General features: G+C 33.0%; 1 protein-coding gene across 1 annotated transcript; it reads left to right on the forward strand.

The window, feature by feature from the left end:
• The first annotated feature begins 2,091 nt into the window (after positions 1–2,091).
• LOC133337689 (calnexin) lies at positions 2,092–10,236 on the forward strand. The gene is made up of 12 exons (XM_061545895.1): positions 2,092–2,223; positions 2,350–2,560; positions 5,968–6,315; positions 6,399–6,470; positions 6,561–6,694; positions 6,869–7,076; positions 7,143–7,263; positions 7,604–7,863; positions 7,937–8,077; positions 8,460–8,582; positions 8,690–8,905; positions 10,102–10,236. Exons 2-12 carry the CDS (start codon positions 2,432–2,434, stop codon positions 10,153–10,155), a joined length of 1,806 nt encoding a protein of 601 aa, XP_061401879.1. The 5' UTR covers positions 2,092–2,223; positions 2,350–2,431; the 3' UTR covers positions 10,156–10,236.
• The last annotated feature ends 3,638 nt before the right edge of the window (positions 10,237–13,874 follow it).

The following is a 13,874-nucleotide window of genomic DNA, read 5'->3' on the forward strand; positions in this document are numbered from 1 at the left end:
ATCGAATATTTGAAAGTGGAGTTTCCGACGACTCCGAGCCCGGAGAGGCTTACATAGCTGGACGATCCCATAATGTCAATGCTATTGAAATTGGTAGATATTTTGCGAACTAGAACAACAAGATATGGAACAAGTTAAGTTTAGGGGCTCCAATCGGATCATTTTGAAATGATTACCGTAAGTAGCCCTCCTTGTGCGGATCACAGTGATATACATTTCATGTGGGAAACTGCATACTTCCCGAGATATTGGCCTTGAAATTTCGGAACATATTTTGTTTAAAACAACCCTTTTTCTACTGCCACCAAGGCAATATGGGTATCATTAAAAGGATATACCGGGTATTTTTTAAGAGAACTTAAGAATAAGACTTTCACATATGGACAGGCTCATACATGGTTACGCAATATATTCTTCATCTAGTTATATAACACAAACCATAACCTTTAAAATGATACGGCTAATTAAAACAACATACTCTCCGAACTTTCAAGGCCCATATCTCGGGAAGTATGCATTTCTCCCCATATCACGGTAATCAGTTCACCGAGGACTACTTACTGTAAAAATGTCAAAGCGATCCAAGTGGAGTCCCTAAACTTGTCTTAAGCCCAAGATATTTTGGATATTTTGGTACGATTGACCAACCCAAGTCTTCATTCTATAGTATCTTCATCTGAATCTTCTGCCATCCATTCATCTTCATTCAAAAAAGTATAAAAAAACTGTTTGTCCATTTTTAAATTTCTTATTTGTTTTTTTTTTTTTAAGCAAATGTATGTGCGTGTGTCCCTTTTGTTGAAGCCCTAACTTTCATATGCTTTATTTCAGACTGTAATCTCTGGCAATCAAATGTCAAATTCATAATTTACTACATTTACTATTTCGTGCTAGGCCAAATTGGTCTTGCAGAAAATAGGAGAAGAGAACGCCATTTTGGTTCTAACTCTCTTAAATTTAACTTCAATTTTTCCTACTTTTCGGCGTCAGGAAACGCTTTTCTAGCAACAATTGCAAAACTAGTACAATATAGTACTATATTGCAGGTTTGGGAACACAGCTAATATATAATGTTTTATATTTTTCATTATATTACAAAAATGCAAAAAATATGTAGGGTCACATTTTCTCAAAAGTGGTTGTGTTTATTAGATTTTTTTCAACACATAACTAAAAGCGCGAAAAATGAATGAAATGTTAGGATTTCTTTCCAAAATCCAGTAGGGGTTTTTTCATCCATTAAGTACATTTACATATACGATTTTAAATAGACTCTATTATCGAAATCCAGAAATACACCCTAATTGTTTACATATATCTTTGATCATGATCTAAATGCCGATCAGCTGATGTTTGTCAGTATACATACACAATTATTAATTTGCGCCAAAATATTTGTTTGAAATGGAAAATGAAAGAAGAATTGTAACAATGGAAATGTTTTTGCAATGCTGTGATCGTTTGAAAAGTAAAAAAAAATCTATAAATAATTTTTATTTTCTTTGATTTTCATTTTTGTATTGTAACATGTGAAAACAGTTGCAAATGTTGGTACATTGTGTGAGAGATGTATTTCTTCGTATAAAAACCGCGTTACATCTCAGTAGTATCATGATTTCGATCATGGTTTAAATGATTTAAATCTGTATGATAAATCATGGTAAAATCAGCCTGATTAAGAAAATAAACCCTGATTCGTCCCTTAATCATGATCAAATGTTATATATATATATATTTCTCGCGTTTTGAGTTATGTGTTGAAAAAATGACAAAAAATACACAACTACTTGTTTCGTATATTTATTTTATATTTGGCAGAAGAAACCACCACCTAAATAGTTGCTTTTTGTTATTTACCTCAAGCTGCTCTACAGAATGTTTTTTTAGCTTCATATTTTACCAGGTATGGTACTATTTTCATTTAAATGTATGCATTAAATAAATAAAATATCGTCTCTTTTTTACTGCCACAAAAATCGCGCCGTTTCCATTTAATATATCCATCCATGTGAACCCCCTTATGTTGTAAACAAAAATCCACACAATACACCATTCGCAATATCAACCCTGCGCAGTAGCCATCATCTGTCAGTTTACCTTCCACACTGAATTTTTCTGACTGCCACCGTGTGGATTATATTCTACATTTCATTTTCAACTTTCTTTCGTGGCATCAATAGTTTTTTTAATTTTCATTGAGGAACAAAACAATTGATAAAAGCGGTAGGTGGAAATAGAGTGTTAATTGAACGTCAGTGACAGAAGTAGAAAAAAATTGTGTGTGTGCATGAAATTTTCACAAGGAAAATTTATTTTTCTAAATTTCTGAAATACAATTGTTGTTTCTAGAACATTTGACGGAGTTGCTGGAGCGAGCAAGAAGTCACACACGGGCAACGGAACAAAACGGGAAAAAATACACAGAAATAAGATGCGAAAAACGCATTGCTCATTAGTGCTTTTATTAGCGGCGGCATTGTGCCTTTTAATTGGGCCAACTATTGCCAGTGAAGCAGAATCAAATTTCGACGACGATGATGGAGTCGTTGAAGCAGTTCAGGTGAGTGAAATCCGCAAACAAAAAACATAAAAAGCGTTATGCCACAACAGTTCATCTTGTGACCCAATTGCATATTTTCACAATACCGGTCGGACGGTCAGGCAGTCAGTCAGTCATTTCATCAGCAATGGCTAAAATATGCATTTCTGCTGTACCAATGTTGTTCTCTGCTCTGGCATAAGTACACGTCAGTGTTTGGTGATTTTATTTCCACCTCAAATTATATGACGGTGGTTGCCCTTTATTGTTATTGTTGCTAATTAACTGAAAAGGTAGATAGTTTTTTCAGTGTGAATTAGAATTTCATATAAGTTTTCCCCCAAAAATGCGTGTGTGTTTTTGATCCACATTCTATGGATTAATCAATTAACACTCTTTTTTTGGCTTTGGTGTTTCTTTTTTTAGTTCATAGTAAATTCCATTTGATGATGTTCGTTCATTGAACTGCTTTTTTTTTGTTAATTCTTCTGTTTTTTATTTTCATCCATCGATGGCGGGTGACAGTGCATGAGGGTGTGTGTATATATATGTGTGGTGTGTGTGTGTTGTGCGTGAAATTCATTTGTGGGGTTAAGGGTGACATAACCTCATTTTTGTTGTTTGTTTTCTCTTGTTAGTTGTTGGTACGAAGTGCATGTTTCGATTCTATGAAGAAGACAACAACTAGTGTTGCCAGATTAGTGTGTATCTGATGGGTTTTGATGGTTGATTTTAATTTGTGGGGAAATAAATTGTTAAGTGATTAATAAAAGGTTCTGTAACTAATTATTTATTTTATTTATAGTAAAATGAAAATATTTTCCGTCTGCTATTACAAATATGGTGTCAACTTTGATAATTGTGGAGAGTTAATCTTCTGGTTTCTCTTTTCTAACGAATAGCAACCGATTTAAAACGCAATCAAAATATTGGAGTCAGAGATGATCCTTCAAAACCTCAGTATGTGGTTTTGTGGAATACTGAATTTCATTTGAAAATAGTTTACTATCTAGATTTTAAAGCAGTATAGCGGCTATTGGCCTAAAGGCTTCGTTATACATGTTAAGATTGAAATAAATAAATATAGGTTTTACACCAATTTTTCTTTGAACCAAATCCGTTTCAGAAAATTTGGAGTCGATTTAGAAATGTCCGTCTGTCTGTCTAGCCGGCTGGAATGCACGATACCTCTCGAAGGGATTTCATCCAAACTTTGAACAGTCATATTTCTTTCACACGCCGTTCAACTAAGAAGATGGGAAATATAGGTTCACGTCTTTTGATACCTCCCACACAAAATGGTCAGAATTCTGCTAAAAATAAATTTTAAATCATCATCCAATTTAAAACAAACTTTGTACAACCTATTATCTTCACCATGTCTAGATCATCTTCGAAAATGGGACCCATTGGTTCACTCCTTCTGGTATCTCCCACACAAAGGGTCATCATTTTCAATATTGATAAATTAAATATTAGGCAAAAATACTGTCCGATTTGAACCAAACTTTACACAACCTATTACATTTACAAAGCCTAGATCAAGACCCTCCGCAAACCATAGACTGATATTTTGCTTCAAAAATACTTCAGTTTGACTCGACAAAAATATCTCCCTAATATTCGTTTTTACTGACTTGCGGCAGTTTGCCAGGTTTTTGGACCTCATATAATTGCTTCATATTAGTCCAATCGTTCCATGTGTATTATAAAGTTGTTCTATCCAGTTTTGTTGCGGGACAGAATAATTAACTCAATTAACTCGTTATGATTTGTTGGGCAATCATAGCTAAAGGCAAACCATTCAACGCACCTGTTGATCAGTCCTTTCAAAACCATTATCCAAACTGTCAGTCACAAGATGATGGTGGGAGCGATTTCTCAACAATATCTCTTGGGTTGTCCGATCCGCAGATGTTACATATAATTTGTTGACTTAAACACCCTGGTGGAAATGATTTTTTTATGCAATTTCGAATTATTTTCGCCCATTTCAAGTACCATGCATTTCTGCTTTCTACAGTCATGCTATCTGAATTTTTCAAGTCTTAACATCCGAGCTTTTTCACAAAAGGTTGTAGTCGGGACAAGGATTGGCATGATGCATTGGTTTTACTCCTCACATTACTACTTGTAATTATTCCCCCAAAATCTGTCGGACCACAATTGGCTTCTATACGAGTCTTCCAAACTGAGAGATTTACCCCTTTTTCAGTATTAATTGATATATTATAGGTCTACGGAAAATCCGGATAATTTTCAATTGAATTCTGTGTATGTTCTCATTTTTTCGGATCAAATTTGTTTAACAAATTTTGCATGAACCAAGCATAATAAATAAAATATTGGAGTTGGGATTCAGTCTGACTATTTTGCAAAAACAAAATACAAATGGTATTCCAAAAACGGAAACACCAAATTCTACATCCACTATTTTTAAATTCTTATGTTATGATTCAAATATGTATAATTATAATACATTACTTATATTTATATTTAAAATATTGTGCTGCTGACCACAAAATACCACCGCATTTTCTTCAATGCGGATGTGTGGTCATAATTTTTGAACCCTATTTTCTGTAGTAAAATGCCATTACATTCTGTTCATTACACGTTTCATTTTGATATTGCAACCAACATGTGAATGTTTCAATTGCATTCAATTAGATTTAATATTTTCCTATGATTGCATTTCTGTGGACTTTTGGTTCGTTTTGTACCCCCATAACAGTTGACCCATGGACATTAGACAAAGAGATAAACAGATATTAAGTTGGTTTTTTAAAAATATCAAATGGCGGTGGTATACATGTCAATCTTAATTAAATGTTTCCCTTTTTCTGCGATATGGACAAAAATGATTTGTTTCTATGCGGTATATTTTGTTTCGTTGTTTTTGTATGGTGGTTAATCTCAATAAAATAAAACAAAAAAATTAAATTAAATAACTTGAAACGCATCGATAAGACTACGCTATCACTAGTTAAAATTGGGTCAAAATAGAACAACAACTACAACAACAAAAAAATATAATCACAGAGTGAGGCCATTAACACCTGTTGTTTTTATCCACACCTTTTTAGACACCTACATTCTCTTTGGCTATACAATTTTGTAGCAAGCAGCACATTGTAGATTGAATTGATGTTTTAGGCAGCAAGGCAAGGAACAACACGTACGTACGTGATAAAAGTGTAGACAAAGTTAAACAAAAATCCCTCGTGCCACCCCATCATTTGTTGCCGATTGCCATGTTTATTTTTTGCTGACTTTTTATAACGTGACAATTGTTTTCTATCTTCTCCATTGTCATAGATAAAAAACGAACAGAGATATACTAATCCAAAAACAAATATTTGCAGAAATTAAACTAAAGGAAATTTTAAATAAATAATTTTTTCTTTTTCTTTTCTCGTTTAACACAGGATGATACACCCGCCTTAGCCACCGATGAAAATGGTGAAGAATTAGTGTACGAAAGTCCTAAATATGATCCTAAACAATTCCATTTTGTCGATCATTTTGACGACATTGAAAAATCACAAAAGTTATGGGTAAAATCTCAGGCAAAAAAGGATGATATCGCAGAGGAGATAGCCAAATATGATGGCGTCTGGAGTTGGGAAGCACCCCAACGTATTGTCTGGAAGAATGACATTGGCTTGGTATTGAAATCCAAAGCCAAGCATGCAGCCATTGCTTCCAAACTTTTGAAACCATTCACATTCAAGGAGGATAAGCCTCTAATTGTACAATATGAAGTTACATTACAGGTATGTTTCAATTAGTGTGTCTTCTTGGGGATTTCCTTTTACATATTTTTCTTTTTGTGTTTTCTCTTTTTGTCACTTTTCAGGAAGGTCAAGAGTGCGGAGGTGCCTATATTAAATTACTTTCAGCAAACAAAGCCACAGATGACCTTACTAAGGTTAGTATCCTTATGGGCTACAGCAGACAAACAATTCCTTAATCTTTTATGTTTTATTAATTTTCTTTTGTTCTTGTTATGTCTTTGTAGTTCAATGACAAAACTCCATACACAATTATGTTTGGACCTGACAAGTGTGGCAATGACATAAAAATGCATTTCATTTTCCGTCACGTTAATCCCATTAATGGCAGTATTACTGAGAAGCATTGCAAGAAACCAAAGTGAGTTTTCAAAAAATCGAAAAAGAAATAATATGAACCTACTCAAGGAACGATACAAATTTTAAAGCAATATTCCTTGGAGTCTCTTTAAGTCCTTGTGGAATGTTTATTTTTTATCGTATTCAATTCTGAAAGTTTTATTAACTTGTGTATTTTTCTTATTTTCGAAAACAGAGACCGTTTGGAAGAACCTTTCAAAGACAAATTACCTCACTTGTACACATTGATTGTACGTCCCGACAACACATTCGAAATTCGTGTGGATCATAATATCATTAATGAAGGTTCTTTGTTGACTGAATTCACACCACCTGTTAATCCACCACGTGAAATTGATGATCCCGAGGATAAGAAACCTGAGGATTGGGATGAACGTGAAAAGGTAAATATTTCTTTTCGAAATTGTGTACAGTGTCATGGTTTTTAATACATTGTTATTACGATTTAGATTCCAGACCCCACTGCCCAGAAACCAGAAGATTGGGATGATGATGCACCACCACAAATTCCTGACCCAAGCGCTGTTATGCCCGATGATTGGTTGGAAGAAGAACCAGAAATGATTCCAGGTGGGTTAAAGAAAGTATTCATTAAATTACAGCCAACCGAACTGTTGGGGAGGGTTTGATGTATTTAGTAACACATATTTAAGTTGTTGTGGAAGTCCAAGGAGGATATCACACATTTTCTTTCGTTTGCAATTTCATAATGATGAAATAATGATCATTCTCGGGTTAAAATCAAATCGAGTGATTTATTATTACTTCGTTTCATTTCATATAAAATATTTAATTCAATATACATTTTTACGGGTTTCTAGCAATAGAATCCTTCGTATATGTCTTAAAATCCCCTTTAATTTAATTTGCTAAACTTTTATTAATGTTACTTTATTTCATTTATTTCTAGATCCCTCCGCCGTTAAACCCGACGATTGGGATGTTGATATGGATGGCGAATGGGAAGCACCTTTGGTTGATAATCCTGTGTGTGAAAAGGTCTCTGGTTGTGGCAAATGGAAGGCTCCATTGATTGCCAACAAAGAATACAAGGGCAAATGGCGGGCACCTATGATTGATAATCCCAACTACAGAGGTAAATGGTCTCCACGCAAGATACCCAATCCCGATTTCTTCGAAGATTTGACTCCCTTCAAAATGACACCTATTGTAAGTTTACTTGATAAATCTCAAACTATATCTATAATTAAAATTTCTTTTGATTTTATTTTTTTATTTATAGGGCGCCGTTGGTATCGAATTGTGGTCCATGTCCAATGATATTCTTTTCGATAACATTATCATTACTGATGATTTGGATGTGGCCATTGATTATGCTGCCAAAACATTTGATTTGAAACGTAAATACATTGACAAAGAATCGGTAAGTTTAACATTATAAACGACGAATATATTGAACTTTTTAATTTCAATACAAATTTAAATTACCAAAAAAGAAAACCTATTGGCATCGTTTGATGCGTCACATGAACTACAAACCCGGATGGTGGGCTTTGTATTTCCTTTATTGTTCCATACCAATTGGTGGTTACATCTATTATTTATATCGTCGTGCCTGTGAAGAAGAGGTTATCATACAAAAACCCATTTTTTCCAAATTTTAATTAGACAACTTATTGCCAGACGCCAAATTGTATTTAGATTTTGTATTGTATTTAGTAGCGCTTTTATGTATCCAAAATGTTTTGATTTTATGGCACATTTTTGTTTTGCTTCTTTTCTCCCACTCATTTTCTGGTATGTAGGATACATTCTTGAATAAGGTCATGCAATATGGTAAAGACAATCCATGGTCATGGCGTATTGCTTTAGTATTGATTGTTACCCCCTTGGCATTCTTCTTCTATCGCTTAATGAGCGGCAAAAAGGTAAATAATGCTAGATGTGTTAATTTTTTGCTAGCAAAGAATTTGTTGTAGAAATTAGATTGATAGTTTATTAACGTGGTTTTATTTATTAATTGAAAAAATAACAGGACACCACTGCTACAGACAAAAAGACAGATGCTGTACAACCAGATGATAAACCATCAGACAACAAAGAAGACTCAACAGAAGAATCTAGTCCAAAAACGAAAAAGTCTGATTTAGATGTTAAAGATGCAGCCGATGCCGCAGATAATGAAGAAGATAGTGGTAAAGATTCCACCGAAGATGTTGATGGTGGAGCTTCTGAAGAAAAAGAGACTGAGGTAAGTTGGCTTTTTTATTTATCTAGTTAAGAAACAATTTCTAGTTTGTGAAAAAAAATCAATCAGAATTCAGACTGAAATTACTTTTTTGAGACCTACGACGACCGACGTAACAAAACTATAACAAAAAGACGCTAATACAGCTTATTTTTTACATACAGTGAACTCTCGATAATGTGAACTCAAACTGATATTTATTTATTTATTCGATTCCTTTGCAATGTAAGCCAATTTACAATTCATGAGGCCAATTTAATGTTAATTACAAAGATTCCACCTTATTTCATAGCTACTCAGTATAGACTTATGCATGCGTAATACTTATATTTATATATATATAAAAAAAAACATGAAAAATAATAATTATAATTTGTACTAGACTCAAATATAATAATATATTAAATCATTACTACTAAATTAAGTCGCTACTTATAAATAACAATCATTGTTTATTTATACAAATTTATTTAAAAAAAGGGAAAATAAATTTAAAAAATTTTAAATGATAATCAGTTTCTGCCATAGACCAATAATAAAATAAAGTTTGTTAAGAAAAAAACCATCAATCCATTACGTGGTTTCAGAGAAATATAGAAGAAGATTCTTTTTATAAGCAGTATCTGTAACGAAACACTTTTAGGTTATCAGGAAGTAGATTGAATAGTCTTGATACTCTAACGGTAAACGATTCGTTCATGTGAGGTCCTATTCTAGGCATGATTAATTGATTCACACGAACTGAATGAGAAAAATTAAAAAAGTTTATTAAAAACTGTGGTGACTGTTGTTTATATACTTTGTAAAATAATAACAATAGTCTATAGTTGACAAAACAAGGGAATGAGCAACCCAGAAAACATCGAACATAACCGGAAATGCGATCAAAAGGACGACGAGAATACAGATATCGAACTACTCTGTTAAATGCAAGTTGCAATTTTGACATTTGTCTTGCATGTGTGCACGAATATACTTCTATACAATATAAAATGTTTGGCATGATTAGGACATGTACAAGTCTCTTTTTTTCATGGTAGGGTAAAATATTGCAAAAATTTTAAATGTCAACTACCCCGACTTTATCGAGAGTTCACTGTTTGTGATGTGCAAATTATTGAGAGTTTACTGTGCTTAATAGTTTTCGCAAATAATCCTTTCTATAAACTAATCCTATTTTCTTTTCTTTTTTATTTTAGGAATCCACTACAACTAAGCCACGTAAACGCCGTGTGCGTAAAGATGCATCCTAATTGTCATCATCCCGCAATAATTTAAATTATATTCATTAGCAATTTTCTCATTAATTTTAATGATTTCTAAGAAACATTTTTTTAAACAAAACTATTCCAAAAACACGAAAACAACAATTGCAGTTGAAAATGAATGGGGCAATTGTTGTTTGCAATTCCAAAAATAAAAAACACAACTGAAGAGTGAAAATGCAAAATGACGAGAAACAATCAAATTGCAAGCAAGAATTAGAAAGATATGAGGAAGAAATGAATGTGAAGGCAAAACAATAAATGGAATGATGAAGTAGTTTCCTCGAAACAAAGCAATTTCCTAGGCATTTTTTCTGTGTAGCAATTTTATTTATAGGTTTCTGCTTAATTTAATGGAAGTTCCCAAAATCAAACCAGCCGCCTTGTATTAGCAAAACTAAAATGAAACAGCAGCAGCACACATTAACTAAATTACTTGGAAAAGTTCAAATATAACTAAGATGACGTCATATATTTATGTTAACCCCATGAGCGTGAAGTAATTTAGAAATTGTATGCGTTATTGTAAAGCTATATTTTTGGGTGGTAGGTTTGTAAATGTTAAAATGCTAAGATTCTGTGTGTGAGAGAGAGAATTTAGTATTAAAATTTTAGGAATTTGTCATTCCCTACTCTCTTTGCATTTAAGAGCAAGCATAGCATTTTTTGGATTTACCCCATTTCTACTTGACTTTTTGCTGTATGTCATGGATAGCAATTAAATCTATTAATTACACAATCACTATCATTTATTTTCTTCGTTTTTTAAATAAGCTATTTTGTTTTGTTGTTATACTCTTTTTCGTTTCTTATTGCTATTCAAATATTCCTTTATTATTTTTCATTTTTCTTGTGCATATTGGTTTTATTACAAATGAATTTATTATTTACATATATTTAATTTTGTGTACTTTAACTTATTTGTTAAAAATAAGAGTGCGTATTAAAATAAATATAGACAGAAAAATAAAAACAAAACTCCAATGCCGCCTTTAAGATTGTTTTCTTACGCGAATCGAAATAATGACGATGCAATAATACACTCCTTTCTTTGCAATGTAAGATTCCAAATGTAAGACTTTAATTATTTTCTTTGATTTAGCTATATGTTTTAGCAGCAATATATTATATATTTATAAATTTATGTGCTCCTTGCCAAAAACTTACACCTCCCCCCACCACAATCCTAACAGTAGAAATATTTAAATAATCATCGAAAAAAATAAAACAAATGTTGAGTTCGTTTTTATTGCTCTGTTATCCTTCAGCGATTATCAAATCGATTTGAAAAAGAAAGAAAATACACAAAACAAAAAAGTCGAATATGGTTATAACAAACTAGAATTTGAGGTATAGAGACTGGGCTTTACTTGGTTAGGATACAAATTGGTAATTTACTGAACACAAATTTTGTATTAGTCCACCTCTTTTGTTATAAACACTTTCGTCTTTTTTCCTCCACTATCAACAACTATATATTTAAACAACACCATCAAAAACACAGTAAGCAAAGTTTTATTAAATAAACTCTGTAATAACATAACAATAATATTAATAATGAAATTTAAATAATTTAATTATTAAAATAAATAATAAATCAATTTTATTTAATTTATACAAACAAGAGAATTATAATAAAAAGTAAAACAACTGAATGAAAAAAATAAAATAAAACAATAAACAAAATACATCTGATTATTATTTGTTGTCGTTGTTATTATTGTCTGTCTTTTATTTTCCCATTAGCATTTTAGCTATTTAACATAATAATCATTGCGCAATTAATATTCAATGCTAAATGTAATATTTAATTGCAGCCAACAACAAAAACAGTTGTCGACCAACACAAAAAAAAAACAACTGGATTTTTCTCTAACCAATCAACCAAACAAAGGAAACCGGATATACAATGCATTATTATTTAATTCGATATTTATAATTTGTTTGTGATTATTGCGGGAATGGGAAGCGGCTTGTGTCAGTCTTTGGAATTTATAGAAATGTATTATGGATAAAAGTTCCGCTCTCGATAAATAGCTAGCTTAAACGTTACCTTGACAATGCTGTGGACGAGTCAATAGGTTTTAATAAAGGTGTATTTTTTCAAATAGTCCCCATACATACGTCTCGTTTCATTTTCGATATGTGGAAATTTTACCAAGGAGTAAATCATCAAACCAAAGGCTTTGGCACAGGCTCATCATTCTGTAGAAATGAAGCCTGATGACAGATACAGATAACGTGTGATTCTAGTATCAAATCGTAGCGGTGAAGAAGATACCCCAGAATCAATAAGAGATGAGGGTATATATTCTAGATTCAGAATAGTTATTAATCGGATGAAAAATAATAAAAGAGCAGGTGTCGATGGGTTACCAGCTGAACTATTCAAGACCGGTGGTCACATGTTGATCAGGTGTATACTCCAACTGATTAGTACAATTTGGCTAGAGGAATGTATGCCAAATGATTGGATCCTCAGCATCCTGTGTCTCGTGCACAAAAACAGGAGACAAGACAATAATGAGAGATATGTGACAACTATAGAGGAATTGGTCGCATCGCATATACAATGCTATTCAGCGCGCTGTGTGAACGACTGAAGCCAATGGGCAATCAAATTATTGAACATACCAATGCGTCAAATCCTGGAAAAGTCCCACGAAAAAAACATCGACACATTCCACCAATTCGTTTACTATAAAGCCTGCAAAATTAATACGGCTATGCATAGCTTTAACTGGCACAAGGTCAGTTAAAATCGGAAAGGGCCTTTCGGAGCCCTTTAATACCGAACGAGGATTTATACAATGTGACAGATTGTGACCTTTTTAATACTCTGGTGGAAAAGGTTATACGTGAGACAAAGGTGATCAGAAATTAAACTTTGTTTGGTGTACAAAGTTTAACACATTTTACTCGCCTACGCCAATTACATCGAAATAATTGCGAGCGGTAACAGAAGAGTCTGCAAAAATGGGACTGGCATTTCGAGGTAGTTAAACACTATGGTTTTATTTATGTTTGAGAGAAAATTTCTCCAAAAGATATAGAGGCCGATCTGCGTCGACGGTGAATATCGCCATCAAATGAACCATGAGTTGTACCATCTATTCTTCGACATCGACATTGTCAGAAGTATCGAGCTGCAGCGTCTACGGTGCCTAGGTCATGTGAGAATGGATATAGCTCAAAAGGCATATAAAATCGAGCCAACTGAATAAGGGGAATGTCACGAATTCGATTGAAATATCAAGTGGAAGACAACCTTTCGAATCATGGTCTGTCAAATTAAAAGATCTGTGTATAGGACCGACGCGTCTTGAAATTTTTAACCTTCTCTGGAAGGTCTAGCTTTTTATATAGACGGATCCAAAATGGAAGAATGTACAGGAACTGACGTCTACTGTGAAAGGCTAGGCCTTGAGCTTACCTACAAGTTGGATAGCAACTGCAGTATTTTCTAAGCTGGAATCTTAGCGATTTGGAAGGCAGCATAATTGATAACTAGACCTCGGATTTTTGCATATTTTTTATGCTTTATCCGATTGGACTCAAATTTTGTATTTAGGCGTTTCATGCTTTAATTGATCGATATTTGGGGTCATGTCAAAAATATGCAAAAAATATGCAAAAAATATGCAAAATATATGCAAAAAATATGCAAAATATGCAAAAAATATGCAAAATATGCAAAAAATATGCAA

The sequence above is a fragment of the Musca vetustissima genome, unplaced genomic scaffold (genome assembly GCF_032173495.1).
Source record: "Musca vetustissima isolate MV318-11 ecotype Yass unplaced genomic scaffold, APGP_CSIRO_Mvet_v1 utg42453, whole genome shotgun sequence".
NCBI classification, from domain to species: Eukaryota; Metazoa; Arthropoda; class Insecta; order Diptera; family Muscidae; genus Musca; species Musca vetustissima.